Source organism: Hyperoodon ampullatus, assembly GCF_949752795.1.
Source record: "Hyperoodon ampullatus genome assembly, chromosome: 13".
Taxonomy (NCBI): Eukaryota; Metazoa; Chordata; class Mammalia; order Artiodactyla; family Ziphiidae; genus Hyperoodon; species Hyperoodon ampullatus.
Window position 1 is genome coordinate 72399642 of NC_136926.1, and position 12987 is coordinate 72412628.

General features: G+C 36.1%; 1 protein-coding gene across 2 annotated transcripts in view; it reads left to right on the forward strand.

The window, feature by feature from the left end:
- Positions 1–12987, forward strand: part of WDR7 (WD repeat domain 7) — a gene marked incomplete at both ends in the record, with an annotated part of 335367 nt that overhangs the window by 11735 nt on the left and 310645 nt on the right. For both annotated transcript variants that reach the window (XM_079717825.1, XM_079717826.1), the window contains 5 exons: positions 5139–5215; positions 6075–6194; positions 9995–10140; positions 10497–10599; positions 12713–12854. In XM_079717825.1, the coding sequence (XP_079573951.1) occupies positions 5139–5215; positions 6075–6194; positions 9995–10140; positions 10497–10599; positions 12713–12854 (588 nt within the window). The remainder of the gene's footprint in view (positions 1–5138; positions 5216–6074; positions 6195–9994; positions 10141–10496; positions 10600–12712; positions 12855–12987) is intronic.

The following is a 12987-nucleotide window of genomic DNA, read 5'->3' on the forward strand; positions in this document are numbered from 1 at the left end:
CATGTACACACTGGTCTGAATAGGACAGAATGTAACTTTAATGGAAAATTTTGTGTTGTGCATGCATTTCTAAGTGTTGTCAGTTTATAATGTTGGTAACATACACAATTTTTAATCTGCTTTACTCTATTCTAGTGTGTAGATATTTGAGAATTTTAGATATATTGGTATGTTGCACTTTTACAGTAATTGACAGACTTGTGAGTAGTTGTTCTAGCTTCTTTGTACAGAGATTGTGGAATTGTAATCAGTGCATTTCAGTGCTTTACCTTGCCTGTGGAGCCAGGCAGTACAAATAAAGTTTATATTGAAATGTAGCAAACACTTTTTTAAATAACAGTAATAACTAACTTTTATTGATGTGTTGAGGGCTATACCTGTGGTGTGTCTTAATTCTCATAACAGACCATTAAGGTAGGTACTGTCGTTACTTTATTCATTTACATTTGCTTACAGATAAGCACACTGAATTCAGGCTAGGTTAGTTAAGTTGTGCACAGTTCATTGGTTAATTAGTGAAGAGAATGTGATTTTAACGCATACTCCCTCACTCTGGAGCCTGCATTAGACTGCTATCTAATGCCCCTCCTCTCAGAATTCACGAACATTACTGTCGTGCTGTGACTGCTCCCTCACCCGAAGCTGATGAATTTGGGTTTTATGTCATGTCTTTCTCTTGATCATGGCCTATGGAAGGTGTGGTGTGCAATAAAATGGCGGGCAAGGGAGGTGGGGAAGAGGGAAATGTGTGCCCTGAAGAAAGAAAGTGACTGTGCTCCCCCATGATGAATAACTAAAAGTGAACTTTGAAGAATAAAAGCTGTGTGTTTGATTTTTAGTTTTTTAAATTCTTAAAATTCTTTACTTTTAAAGTAATATTTTAGCCTAGTAATCAAGAATATTTGAAATTATTAAAACTTGTAAGTTAGAAATAAATCAAGCAGCTAAAAAAAAAAAACTTTTCCTTGAACTCCAAATTGTTTGATCATCTTCACTAACCTGTTTTGAAATCTGTTCCCTGTTATTTCATAAAATATAGAATTAGGTTTGCATGCTAATTGTAAAACATGCTGTTATGTAATTTCATTAAAGCACACCACATAAGGGAATCCCCATAAGGTTAACAGCTGATCTTTTAGCAGAAATTCTGCAAGCCAGAAGGGAGTGGCAGGGCATATTTAAAGTGATGAAGGAGAAGAAACTACAACCAGGATTACTCTACCCAGCAAGGATCTCATTCAGATTTGACGGAGAAATTAAAACCTTTACAGACAAGCAAAAGCTAAGAGAATTCAGCACCACCAAACCAGCTTTACAACAAATGCTAAAGGAACTTCTTTCAGCAGGAAATACAAGAGAAGGAAAAGACCTACAATAATAAACCCAAAACAATTAAGAAAATGGTAATAGGAACATACATATCGATAATTACCTTAAATGTAAATGGATTAAATGCCCCAACGAAAAGACATAGATGAGCTGAATGGATACAAAAACAAGACCCGTATATATGCTGTCTACAAGAGACCCATTTCAGACCTAGGGACACATACAGACTGAAAGTGAGGAGCTGGAAAAAGATACTCCATGCAAATGGAAATCAAAAGAAAGCTGGAGTAGCAATTCCCGTATCAGACAAAATAGACTTTAAAACAAAGACTATTACAAGAGACAAAGGACACTACATAATGATCAAGGGATCCAACCAAGAAGAAGATGTAGCAATTGTAAATATTTATGTACCCAACATAGGAGCACCTCAATACATAAGGCAAATACTAACAGCCATAAAAGGGGAAATTGACAGTAACACAATCATAGTAGGGGACTTTAACACCCCACTTTCACCAATGGACAGATCATCCAAAGGGAAAATAAATAAGGAAACACAAGTTTTAAATGATACATTAAACAAGATGGACTTAATTGTTATTTATAGGACATTCCATCCAAAAACAACAAAATACACAGTCTTCTCAAGTGCTCATGGAACATTCTCCAGGATAGATTATATCTTGGGTCACAGATCAAGCCTTGGTAAATTTAAGAAAATTGAAATCGTATCAAGTATCTTTCCCGACCACAATGCTATGAGACTAGTTATCAATTACAGGAAAAAATCTGTAAGAAATACAAACACATGGAGGCTAAACAACACACTACTTAATAAGCAAGAGATCACTGAAGAAATCAAAGAGGAGATAAAAAAATACCTAGAAACAAATGACAAATGAAAACACAACAACCCAAACCTATGGGATGCAGCAAAAGCAGTTCTAAGAGGGAAGTTTATAGCAATACAATCCTACCTTAAGAAACAAGAAACATCTCAAATAAACAACCTAACCTTACACCTAAAGCAATTAGAGAAAGAAGGACAAAAAACCCCCAAAGTTAGCAGAAGGAAAGAAATCATAAAGATGAGATCAGAAATAAATGAAAAAGAAATGAAGGAAATGATAGCAAATATCAATAAAACTAAAAGCTGGTTCTTTGAGAAGATAAAATTGATAAACCATTAACCAGACTTATCAACAAAAAAAGGGAGAAGACTCAAAAATCAATAGAATTAGAAATGAAAAAGGAGAAGTAACAACTGACACTGCAGAAATACAAAGGATCATGAGAGATCACTGTAAGCAACTAAATGCCAATAAAATAGACAACCTGGAGGAAATGGACAAATTCTTAGAAATGCACAACCTGCCAAGACTGAATCAGGAAGAAATAGAAAATATGAATAGACCAATCACAAGCACTGAAATTGAAACTGTGATTAAAAATCTTCCAACAAACAAAAGCCCAGGACCAGATGGCTTCACAGGCGAATTCTATCAAACATTTAAAGAAGAGCTAACACCTATCCTTCTCAAACTCTTTGAAAATACAGCAGAGGGAGGAACACTCCCGAAGTCATGCTACAAGGCCACCATCACTCTGATTCCAAAACCAGACAAAGATGTCACAAAAAAGGAAAACTACAGGCCAATATCACTGATGAACATAGATGCAAAAATCCTCAACAAAGTATTAGCAAACAGACTCCAACAGCACATTAAAAGGATCATACACTATTATCAAGTAGGGTTAATCCCAGGAATGCAAGACTTCTTCAATATACGCAAATCAATCAATGTGATACACCATATTAACAAATTGAAGGAGAAAAACCATATGATCATCTCAATAGATGCAGAGAAAGCTTTTGACAAAATTCAACACCCATTTATGATAAAAACCCTGCAGAAAGTAGGCATAGAGGGAACTTTCCTCAACATAATAAAGGCCATATATGACAAACCCACAGCCAACATCATCCTCAATGGTGAAAAACTGAAACCATTTCCACTCAGATCAGGAACAAGACAAGGTTGCCCACTCTCACCACTATTATTAAACATAGTTTTGGAAGTTTTAGCCACAGCACTCGGAGAAGAAAAAGAAATAAAAGGAATCCAAATTGGAAAAGAAGAAGTAAAGCTGTCACTGTTTGCAGATGACATGATACTATACATAGAGAATCCTAAAGATGCTACCAGAAAACTACTAGAGCTAATCAATGAATTTGGTAAAGTATCAGGATACAAAATGAATGCACAGAAATCTCTTACATTCCTATATACTAATGATGAAAAATCTGAAGGTGAAATTAAGAAAACACTCCCATTTACCATTGCAACAAAAAGAATAAAATATCTAGGAATAAACCTACCTAAGGAGACAAAAGACCTGCATGCAGAAAATTATAAGACACTGATGAAAGAAATTAAAGATGATACAAATAGATGGAGAGATATACCATGTTCTTGGATTAGAAGAATCAGCATTGTGAAAATGACTCTACTACCCAAAGCAATCTACAGATTCAATGCAATCTCTATCAAACCACCACTGGCACTTTTCACAGAACTACAAGAAAAAATTTCTCAATTTGTATGGAAACACAAAAGACCCCGAATAGCCAAAGCAATCTTGAGAGAGAAAAACGGAGCTGGAGGAATCAGGCTGCCTGACTTCAGACTATACTACAAAGCTACAGTAATCAAGACAGTATGGTACTGGCACAGAAACAGAAATATTAGATCAATGGAACAAGATAGAAAGCCCAGAGATAAACCCATGCACATATGGTCACCTTATCTTTGATAAAGGAGGCAAGAATATACAGTGGAGAAAAGACAGCCTCTTCATAAGTGGTTCTGGGAAAACTGGAAAGCTACATGTAAAAGAATGAAATTGGAACACTCCCTAACACCATACACAAAAATAAACTCAAAATGGATTTGAGACCTAAATGTAAGAGTGGACACTATAAAACTCTTAGAGGAAAACATAGGAAGAACACTCTTTGATATAAATCACAGCAAGATCTTTTTTGATCCACCTCCTACAGTAATGGAAATAAAAATAAACAAATGGGACCTAGTGAAACTTCAAAGCTTTTGCACAGCAAAGGAAACCATAAATAAGACAAAAAGACAACCCTCAGAATGGGAGAAAATATTTGCAAATGAAGCAAAGGACAAAGGATTAATCTCCACAACATAGAAGGAACTCATGCAGCTCAATATCAAAAAAACAAACAACCCAATCCAAAAATGGGCAGAAGACCTAAATAGGCTTTTCTCCAAAGAAGATATACAGATTGCCAACAAACACATGAAAGAATGCTCAACATCACTAATCATTAGAGAAATGCAAACCAAAACTACAGTGAGTTATCATCTCACACCGGTCAGAATGGCCATCATCAAAAAATCTAGAAACAATATATGCTGGAGAGGGTGGAGAAAAGGGAACACTCTTGCACTGCTGGTGGGAATGTAAATTGATACAGCCACTATGGAGAACAGTATGGAGGCTCCTTAAAAAACTAAAAATAGAACTACCATACGACTCAGCAATCCCACTACTGGGCATATACCCTGAGAAAACTAGGGGGAAGCAGCTGCATAGCACAAGGAGATCAGCTCGGTGCTTTGTGACCAACTAGAGGGCTGGGGTGGGCTAAGGAGGGTGATGGAAGAAAAAAAAAAAAACATACCATGGTCCATGTCACTGTTGTAACCATATTATTGTTTAGAAATGTTGTGCTTGTAGTTGGCTTGTAATTGGCTTCTTTTTCCTTCTCGGTGTAGAGGACACCGTGGTGGCGCTCTCAGTGACGGGCATCTTGAAGGTGTGGATTGTTACCTCGGAAATAAGTGGCCTGCAGGTGAGACAAATGAGGCTGGAAGTCAGTTGTCTGTTTCTGTTCTTATGGAGTCTTACATTTTAGTCATGATAAGCCCCTTCTCTTTTTTACTTAAAGAGGAAGGAAAAAGCTATTCTTTTCAATAGTCTTACTGACATAGTATAGAAGAGTCCCCTAGTATGCTCTCTCTGTACGTAAATTATTTTTTTTCCCTTTTGAGGGTAGATATCTGCCTTATCAAGGATGCAAAGCAGAGAAACATGCTGTGCAGGATCTGAAGTAGAGAAACACAGAAGAGGATTTTCCTCAACTGCTTCTGTTTAAATTTGAAGTTAAAAGGTAGTTTGCTTGAGGGGAAAAAATAAAGCAAACCACCACAAAGAAGGTATAAAGCAAGTTTTAGTCCTCTGAGTTCTTTGGACTTGAATTCCTTGTTACTTTTTAGCAATAAGAAAGGCAGATCAATTTTCTGGCACTATAGATAGTAATCTCTTCAGTTAGGGAATTTTTAGACATTGAATCTGGGAGAAAGTGCAGGAATTGATGAGTTTTTTTTTTTTTTTTAACCTACAAGCACATGTAACTGTAAAAATTAGGACTGACTCAAATTTTTGTCATCTGTCTTTGGCAGTGATGACACTCTGACTCAACATTAGTATTTTAATCTTAAGTAGCTTTGTAGCAAAGATGTTGTACCCAGATGATTTTAGAGTATATCTTTGCTGCTTTTTACTACCTTGGTTCTCACGTGAGGGGCTAAATTGATGAACATATCAATTATTTCAAACAATTATTTCATTTTGTTTTCTTTATCATTGTGTGATAATTTCAACTGATGACCCAGCCAATCCTAAAGTTTTACAGATCTTTCTCTTTTCAGGATACTGAGCCAATATTTGAAGAGGAATCCAAACCAATTTATTGTCAGAATTGCCAAAGCATCTCTTTTTGTGCATTCACACAGAGGTCGCTTCTGGTTGTGTGCTCCAAGTATTGGAGGGTAAGATAACTACATAAGTAAGAAATTGTATTTTTGCCCTTCATGATATTGGTTTATCAGACTTCCGAAGATAATTGTAAGGCGGAGCTTGGTGTTAGAGTATTTGAAACATTTGGTCAGATTTTGATATCATATTTTGAGGTATGGAATTTGGCTGTATATAGTTGTCTTTTTTGTTTTGGTTCATAGAATGCTTCAGTTAATGGTTGTTAGTTCTATTGATCTTAATTTCTGCCTTTTACTACCATATTTTTCATTGTCTTGTCAGTACAGCATGGGCAATGGTGGTGAGTTTTCTGCAAGTTGGCTGTATCTTTGTAGGTTGTTATTATCCCAATTGCCATTCTTTTCTGACATTTTGGAGTTGGCAGGGTCTTCTGTCACTGAAGAGCTAATGATGGAAGGTATATATTACTTTCACATTGCCAGACTTTAATACTTCCATAGTAGAAAAAGAGCCATCAAGTTTTGGTCACTTGCTGTGCTCTGTGCTTAGCATATTTTTCAAAGCTTTCCATGTATTATTTGGAAATAACTCTCCAAGGGGTGGTATATTAGTTATCTAATCCTGCGTAACAGATTACTTCAAAAGTTAGTCACTTAAAACAACAAATATGAATCATGTGTTTTTGGTCAGGAATTTGGGTTTCTGTGGGTCAGGAATCTGGGCATGGCTTGTCTGGGTACCTCTGGTCCGGCTGGGTACCTCTGGCCCAGGGTCTCTCGCAGACTGTGATGAAGGTTTCGACCGGGATGACTGCCTCATCCCAAGGCTCACCTAAGAGAGGGTCTGCTTCCAAACTTACTCACCTGGTGGTTGACAGGCCTCAGGTCCTACTGACTGTTGTCTGGAAACCTTAGTTCTTTGCCACGTGGGCCTCTCCCTTAGGACAGCTCACAACACAGGAGCTGCCCTTCCTCAGAATAAGTGAGCAAGAGGGACTTCCCTGGTGGTCCTATGGTTAAGACTTCATGCTCCCAATTCAGGGGGCACAGGTTCAACCCGTGGCCGGGGAACTAAGATGCCGCACGTGCTGCACAATGTGGCCAAAAAAAAAAAAAAAAAAGTGAGTAAGAGAAGGTGTAGCCAAGACCCACCTAATCTTAGAGCTGAGATCCCATTACCTCTGCCACATTCAGTTCTCTAGAAACCATCACAAAATGCCACCTGTACTCAAGGGAGAGGATTACCTGAGGATCCTAATACTACCAGGAGTCAGGGATCGGTGGGGCCATTTTAGAGGCCGCCTGCCACGGCAGGGATTGTGGCTTTGCCCATTTCGCAGATGAGGCAACTGAGACGTAGGGGGGATAAATAACTTGGCTAAGGTTATACAAGTGGTGGTGGTTGTACAAGTGACTAAGATTATACAACTCAGGCAGCCTGACTGCAGCAGCTGCTGTCATTACTACTGTGCTATCCTGTCTCAGAGTGGACAGCCTTGCCATATGACTGTTGTTTGGGAATAAGATTAGAGAAGAAAAGCTAGCAGCTGCTTAGTTGTAGTAGGCCATATGGGATCCTTCCTTTGTCTTAAAACTTAAAACACCATCCAAAGAGAAGTAAAACAAAGTGCAGGAGGATACAGTGAAAAATATACACCCTTTTCCCCCAGCGTACTTCCCTTCCCCTCCCCAGAGGCAGTAGCTAATACCAGTTTCTTGTGTGCCCATTGTCAGCATTTTATAATCATGTGAGATCAGCCTTCTCTTAAGTGCACACACAAGAGTGAAAAGACTAGATCAATGGTACAGGATAGAATGCCCAGAGATAAACCCACGCACACATGGGCACCTAATTTACGACAAAGGAGGCAAGAACATACAATGGAGAAAAGACAGCTGCTTCAATAAGTGGTGCTGGGAAAACTGGACAACTACATGTAAAAGAATGAAATTAGGACACTTTCTAATACCATACACAAAAATAAACTCCAAATGGATTAAAGACTTAAATGTAAGACCAGATACTATAAAACTCTTAGAGGAAAACATAGGAAAAACACTCTTTGCCGTAAACCACAGCAAGATCTTTTTTGACCCACCTGCTAGAGTAACGGAAATAAAAACAAATATTAAAAAATGGGACTTAATTAAACTTAAAAGCTTTTGCACAGCAAAAGAAACCATTAACAAGACAAAGAGACAACCCTCAGAATGGGAGAAAATATTTGCAAATGAAACAACAGACAAAGGATTAATCTCCAAAATATACAAACAGCTCATGGAGCTCAATATCAAAAAAACCCAAACAATCCAGTTAAAAAATGGGCAGAAGACCTAAATAGACATTTCACAAGGAAGGCATACAGATGGCCAAGAGGCACATGAAAAGATGCTCAACATCACTAATTATTAGAGAAATGCAAATCAAAACTACAATGAGGTATCACCTCACACAGGTCAGAATGGCCATTATCAAAAAAGCTAGAAACAATAAATGCTGGAAAGGGTGTGTTGAAAACGGAACCCTCCTACACTGTTGGTGGGAATATAAATTGATACAACCACTGTGGAAAATAGTATGGAGGTTCCTTAAAAAAACTAAAAATAGAACTACCATATGACACAGCAGTCCCACTGCTGGGCATATACCCTGAGAAAACCATAATTCAAAAAGAGTCATGTACCACAATGTTCATTGCAGCTCTGTTTACAATAGCCAGTACATGGAAGCAATCTTAAGTGTCCATTGACAGATGAATGGATAAAGAAGATGTGGCACATATATACAATGGAATATTACTCAGCCATGAAAAGAAACGAAATTGAGTTATTTGTAGTGAGGTGGATGGACCTAGAGTCTGTCATACAGAGTGAAGTAAGTCAGAAAGAGAAAAAGAAATACCGTATGGTAACACACATATATATGGAATCTAAAAAAAATTTTTTTCTCCCATTCTGAGGGTTGTCTCTTTGTCTTGTTAATGGTTTCTTTTGCTGTGCAAAAGCTTTTAAGTTTAATTAAGTCCCATTTTTTAATATTTGTTTTTATTTCCGTTACTCTAGCAGGTGGGTCAAAAAAGATCTTGCTGTGGTTTATGGCAAAGACTGTTTTTCCTATGTTTTCCTCTAAGAGTTTTATAGTATTGGTCTTACATTTAAGCCTTTAATCCATTTGGAGTTCATGGTACTGATGAACCTAGTTGCAGGGCAGGAATAAAGAGGTAGACATAGAGAATGGACTTGATGACATGGGGTGGGAGGGTGAAGCTGGGGTGAAGTGAGAGTAGCATTGACGTATATACACTACGGAATGTAAAATAGTTGGCTGGTGGGAAGCAGCAGCATAGCACAGGGAAGGAGGCTTAAGAGAGAGGGGATATGGGGACATGTGTATGCATATGGCTGATTTGCTTTGTTGTGCAACAGAAACTAACACGGTGTTGTGAAGCAATTATACTCCAATAAAGATTTAAAAAAAAAAAAAAAAAAGACAACCCACAGAGTGAGGGAAGATAGCTATGGTGTACACTATGATGAGAGACTCGTCTATTATTGATAAAAAACAACTTCTACAGGTCAAGAAGAAAAACACCGACAACCCAGTAGGAAAACGAACAAAAACATTTCACAAGCGAGGAAAGCCAGGTGGCCAGTAAATGTGTAGAAAGGTGTTCAGTTTCATTAATCATCAGGGAAATGCATACGAAAACAACATGTAGATGGTATTGCAACCCACCAGCATGACTTTGTCAGACAGTTACTGCCAAAAAGAAGTTGTCAGTTTTAATATGGTTAAATTGTCTTATTTTGTTTCATGGTTTTTAAAACAATTGCGAATCTCTTATTCCTCGTAGGTATTTGATGCTGGGGACTACTCCCTGTTGTGCTCGGGTCCGAGTGAAAATGGACAGACATGGACTGGAGGTGACTTTGTCTCGGCAGATAAAGTCATCATTTGGACTGAAAATGGGCAAAGTTATATTTACAGACTACCTGCCAGGTATTCAATAAATAATAAGTTAGGACTTTAATTGAAAGCAAAAGATTCCAAATTTGGGGTATAACCTGAAAGTATGAAAATGTAGAAAGTATAAATATTTAAGTTAGGTAAAAAACTTGAGAACTTAAGTTAGATTTGTAATTGAGGTTTAACTTCTAAACACAAAAATTAGGTGGAGTTTTTATTTGAAGTAGGGTATGTTAGTAACATTAATTATTTAATTTCATGCCTATATTAAATTAACTATAATTAAAACATCCATATTTTGTCCATTGTCAAAAAAAAGTCATCATATGGTATGATAAAATATTTAATGTCAGTATTTTTACTGAATGTTGTAGTTTTCTCATTTTCAGTTGCCTTCCAGCTAGTGATTCATTCCGTAGTGATGTGGGGAAAGCAGTTGAAAATTTAGTTCCTCCGGTACAACATAGCCTCTTGGATCGAACAGATAAAGAGGTAAAATTCTTCAGGTATCATTTATAATTGGTAGTTATGTTGAAAAATTTTTACAACTATATTATTGGTGTCTTTGGTAGCTAAGCATTTGAAAGATTCAATACAATTCAAGGCTGTGTGTTAGATGCTGTAAAACATTTTGACATGGTCAGTTATTATAAGCACAATTTTCAGATTTGCTTATAATATGCCTATAATGTAGCATTCACTTTTCTCCAGGAATAAAAATGGTCTTATACTGATTACAAAGTGTCAGTGACTTTTTGATAAAATTCATATTGATGGTATAAATTGATTTTATACTCATGCAGTTATAAACATAGTGAGAGATGTAATTTTAGAAGGACAAAGATAATTATGTAATAATGCTGACTGATTATTATTTGAACAAGGTATTGCAGTATCTCCCCAAAATCATGTAGTGATTTAAATCATTAGACATTAGAGATAAAGAAAAAAGACATTTTTTCCCTATAAAAACCAAATTTATTATGACTTCTAAGAACCTACTTAATATCAATTTAAAGTTGAAATGCACTTAGTACTGGGTTTTCAACTCTCTATTCTTTGAGCATTAAGAAAGCGGCTTTGGTTTTGAAAATAAAGTTTCCTTTACTTAAGTTCTAGGTTTCCACAGCTTTTTCATTCTGAGCATTTTGTTCCATCTTTATGTGGAGAGATGGTGAGGGGAAGGGAATTAATTTTTACATGAATATTTTGAATATATAGAATTTATACTTCCATATACAATTAAGATCCTCTATGACCTGTCCTTTAGTCTCTTAATTTAAACTCCTACTTACTGCTCTCCAAACTAGATAGTCACTTCTATTTAAATCAAGGGATAATGACTTCAATAAAAAACATATATGATGGGATTTCCCTGGTGGTCCACTGGTTTGGACTCAGCACTTTCACTGCTGGGGCCTGGGTTCAATCCCTGGTCAGGGAACTAAGATCTTGTAAGCTGCTCAGCATGGCCAAAAAAAAAAAAAAAAAAACCATGAAACAAAACAGGTATATACCATGTTTCTTTATGTATCAGCTCCCCAATACATTTTAAATTAAAATATATGTACTGTGTGGTATTAGATACACATTGAAATATGAAATACTGGTTATTACAGCTGTAGCAACTTTTCCTAGTGAAGCATGTTGTTTATCAATTAAAACTTTTAGTAATTTTCAGCCTTTAAGTTAAATCAAGTAATTAACTATGCTTAATGCATATAATGTCTATAGGATAATGCTTTTTAGGAAACACCTGATACCGAATACGGATTATTTGTTAACTATATGTTTAAACACTGAAGTCTATTTTTTAGTGCTTTTTAGGATGAGCTTCTATGCTTTAATGCTCCAATTTTAGTATATTAATAATCTAAACTTTAAATTTAGGAGTCCACCACTATTTAGTATTTTCAAATAAGTGGTCTCACTGAAGACACAGGATCTTAAGCAGAAAAATGATTTGTTTTAAAAATGAAAGTATACACAACACCCTAATGAATGGTTTTTGTTCCTAGTCGTTTATAGCAAACATATCAGGTTAGGTTCAAGTGGATTATGTAAATGTCATCAAGTGTCATGCCATTAGTTGAAAAATATTCTCATAATAAAAAAAAAAAGAGTCCTCTAGTTGTACAGGCTTGGTAGTTTAGTTTTGCATCTACTCTCGGAGACTAATCAGGGATGGGCAGAAAGCCCAGATTAGCCTGTTCTCCCCTTTTGACCTTTTAAGTGGAGAATTTTCTTTTTGGTAAAGAGGGGTGTATCTTTGTATTAATTGCTTAATAGCAGACAAATAATTGCATTGTGGTTCTTATAAAGCGGAGAAAAAGAATAAAAATATTAATTCTAGAGAAAGACTATAAATTTAGTTTTCATTTGTGTTCGGTGTACTGGATTTGGGTATTAGTTGATGTGTGTTTCAATGCTACAAAATTAATTAAAATATTATTGAATACTCATTCTATAAATGCACTTTTTTTTTTTTTACTCTGGTACCGAGGCAAAGTACTTAACATCCTAATCTGAAAAAAATGTTAATGTGTGAAATATTTTGTTTAAAAAGATAGCTAAGGGTATTTGAACAAATTTTTTTTTTTTACAGTTGCTAATTTGTCCTCCTGTTACTCGGTTCTTCTATGGATGTAAGGAATACTTCCACAAACTATTGATTCAGGGTGATTCTTCTGGAAGATTGAATATTTGGAACATATCAGACACACCTGATAAACAGGAAGGTACAGGAGGTACTAGTAAATCACTTGCAGTAATTTCTCAATTTTTTAAATTTAACAACCTAAATACCAGCCACTGTATAGCAAATTCATAATGTACATATGTCATTTTCTTCTTAGAATTATAGTTGATGACAGTTATTCT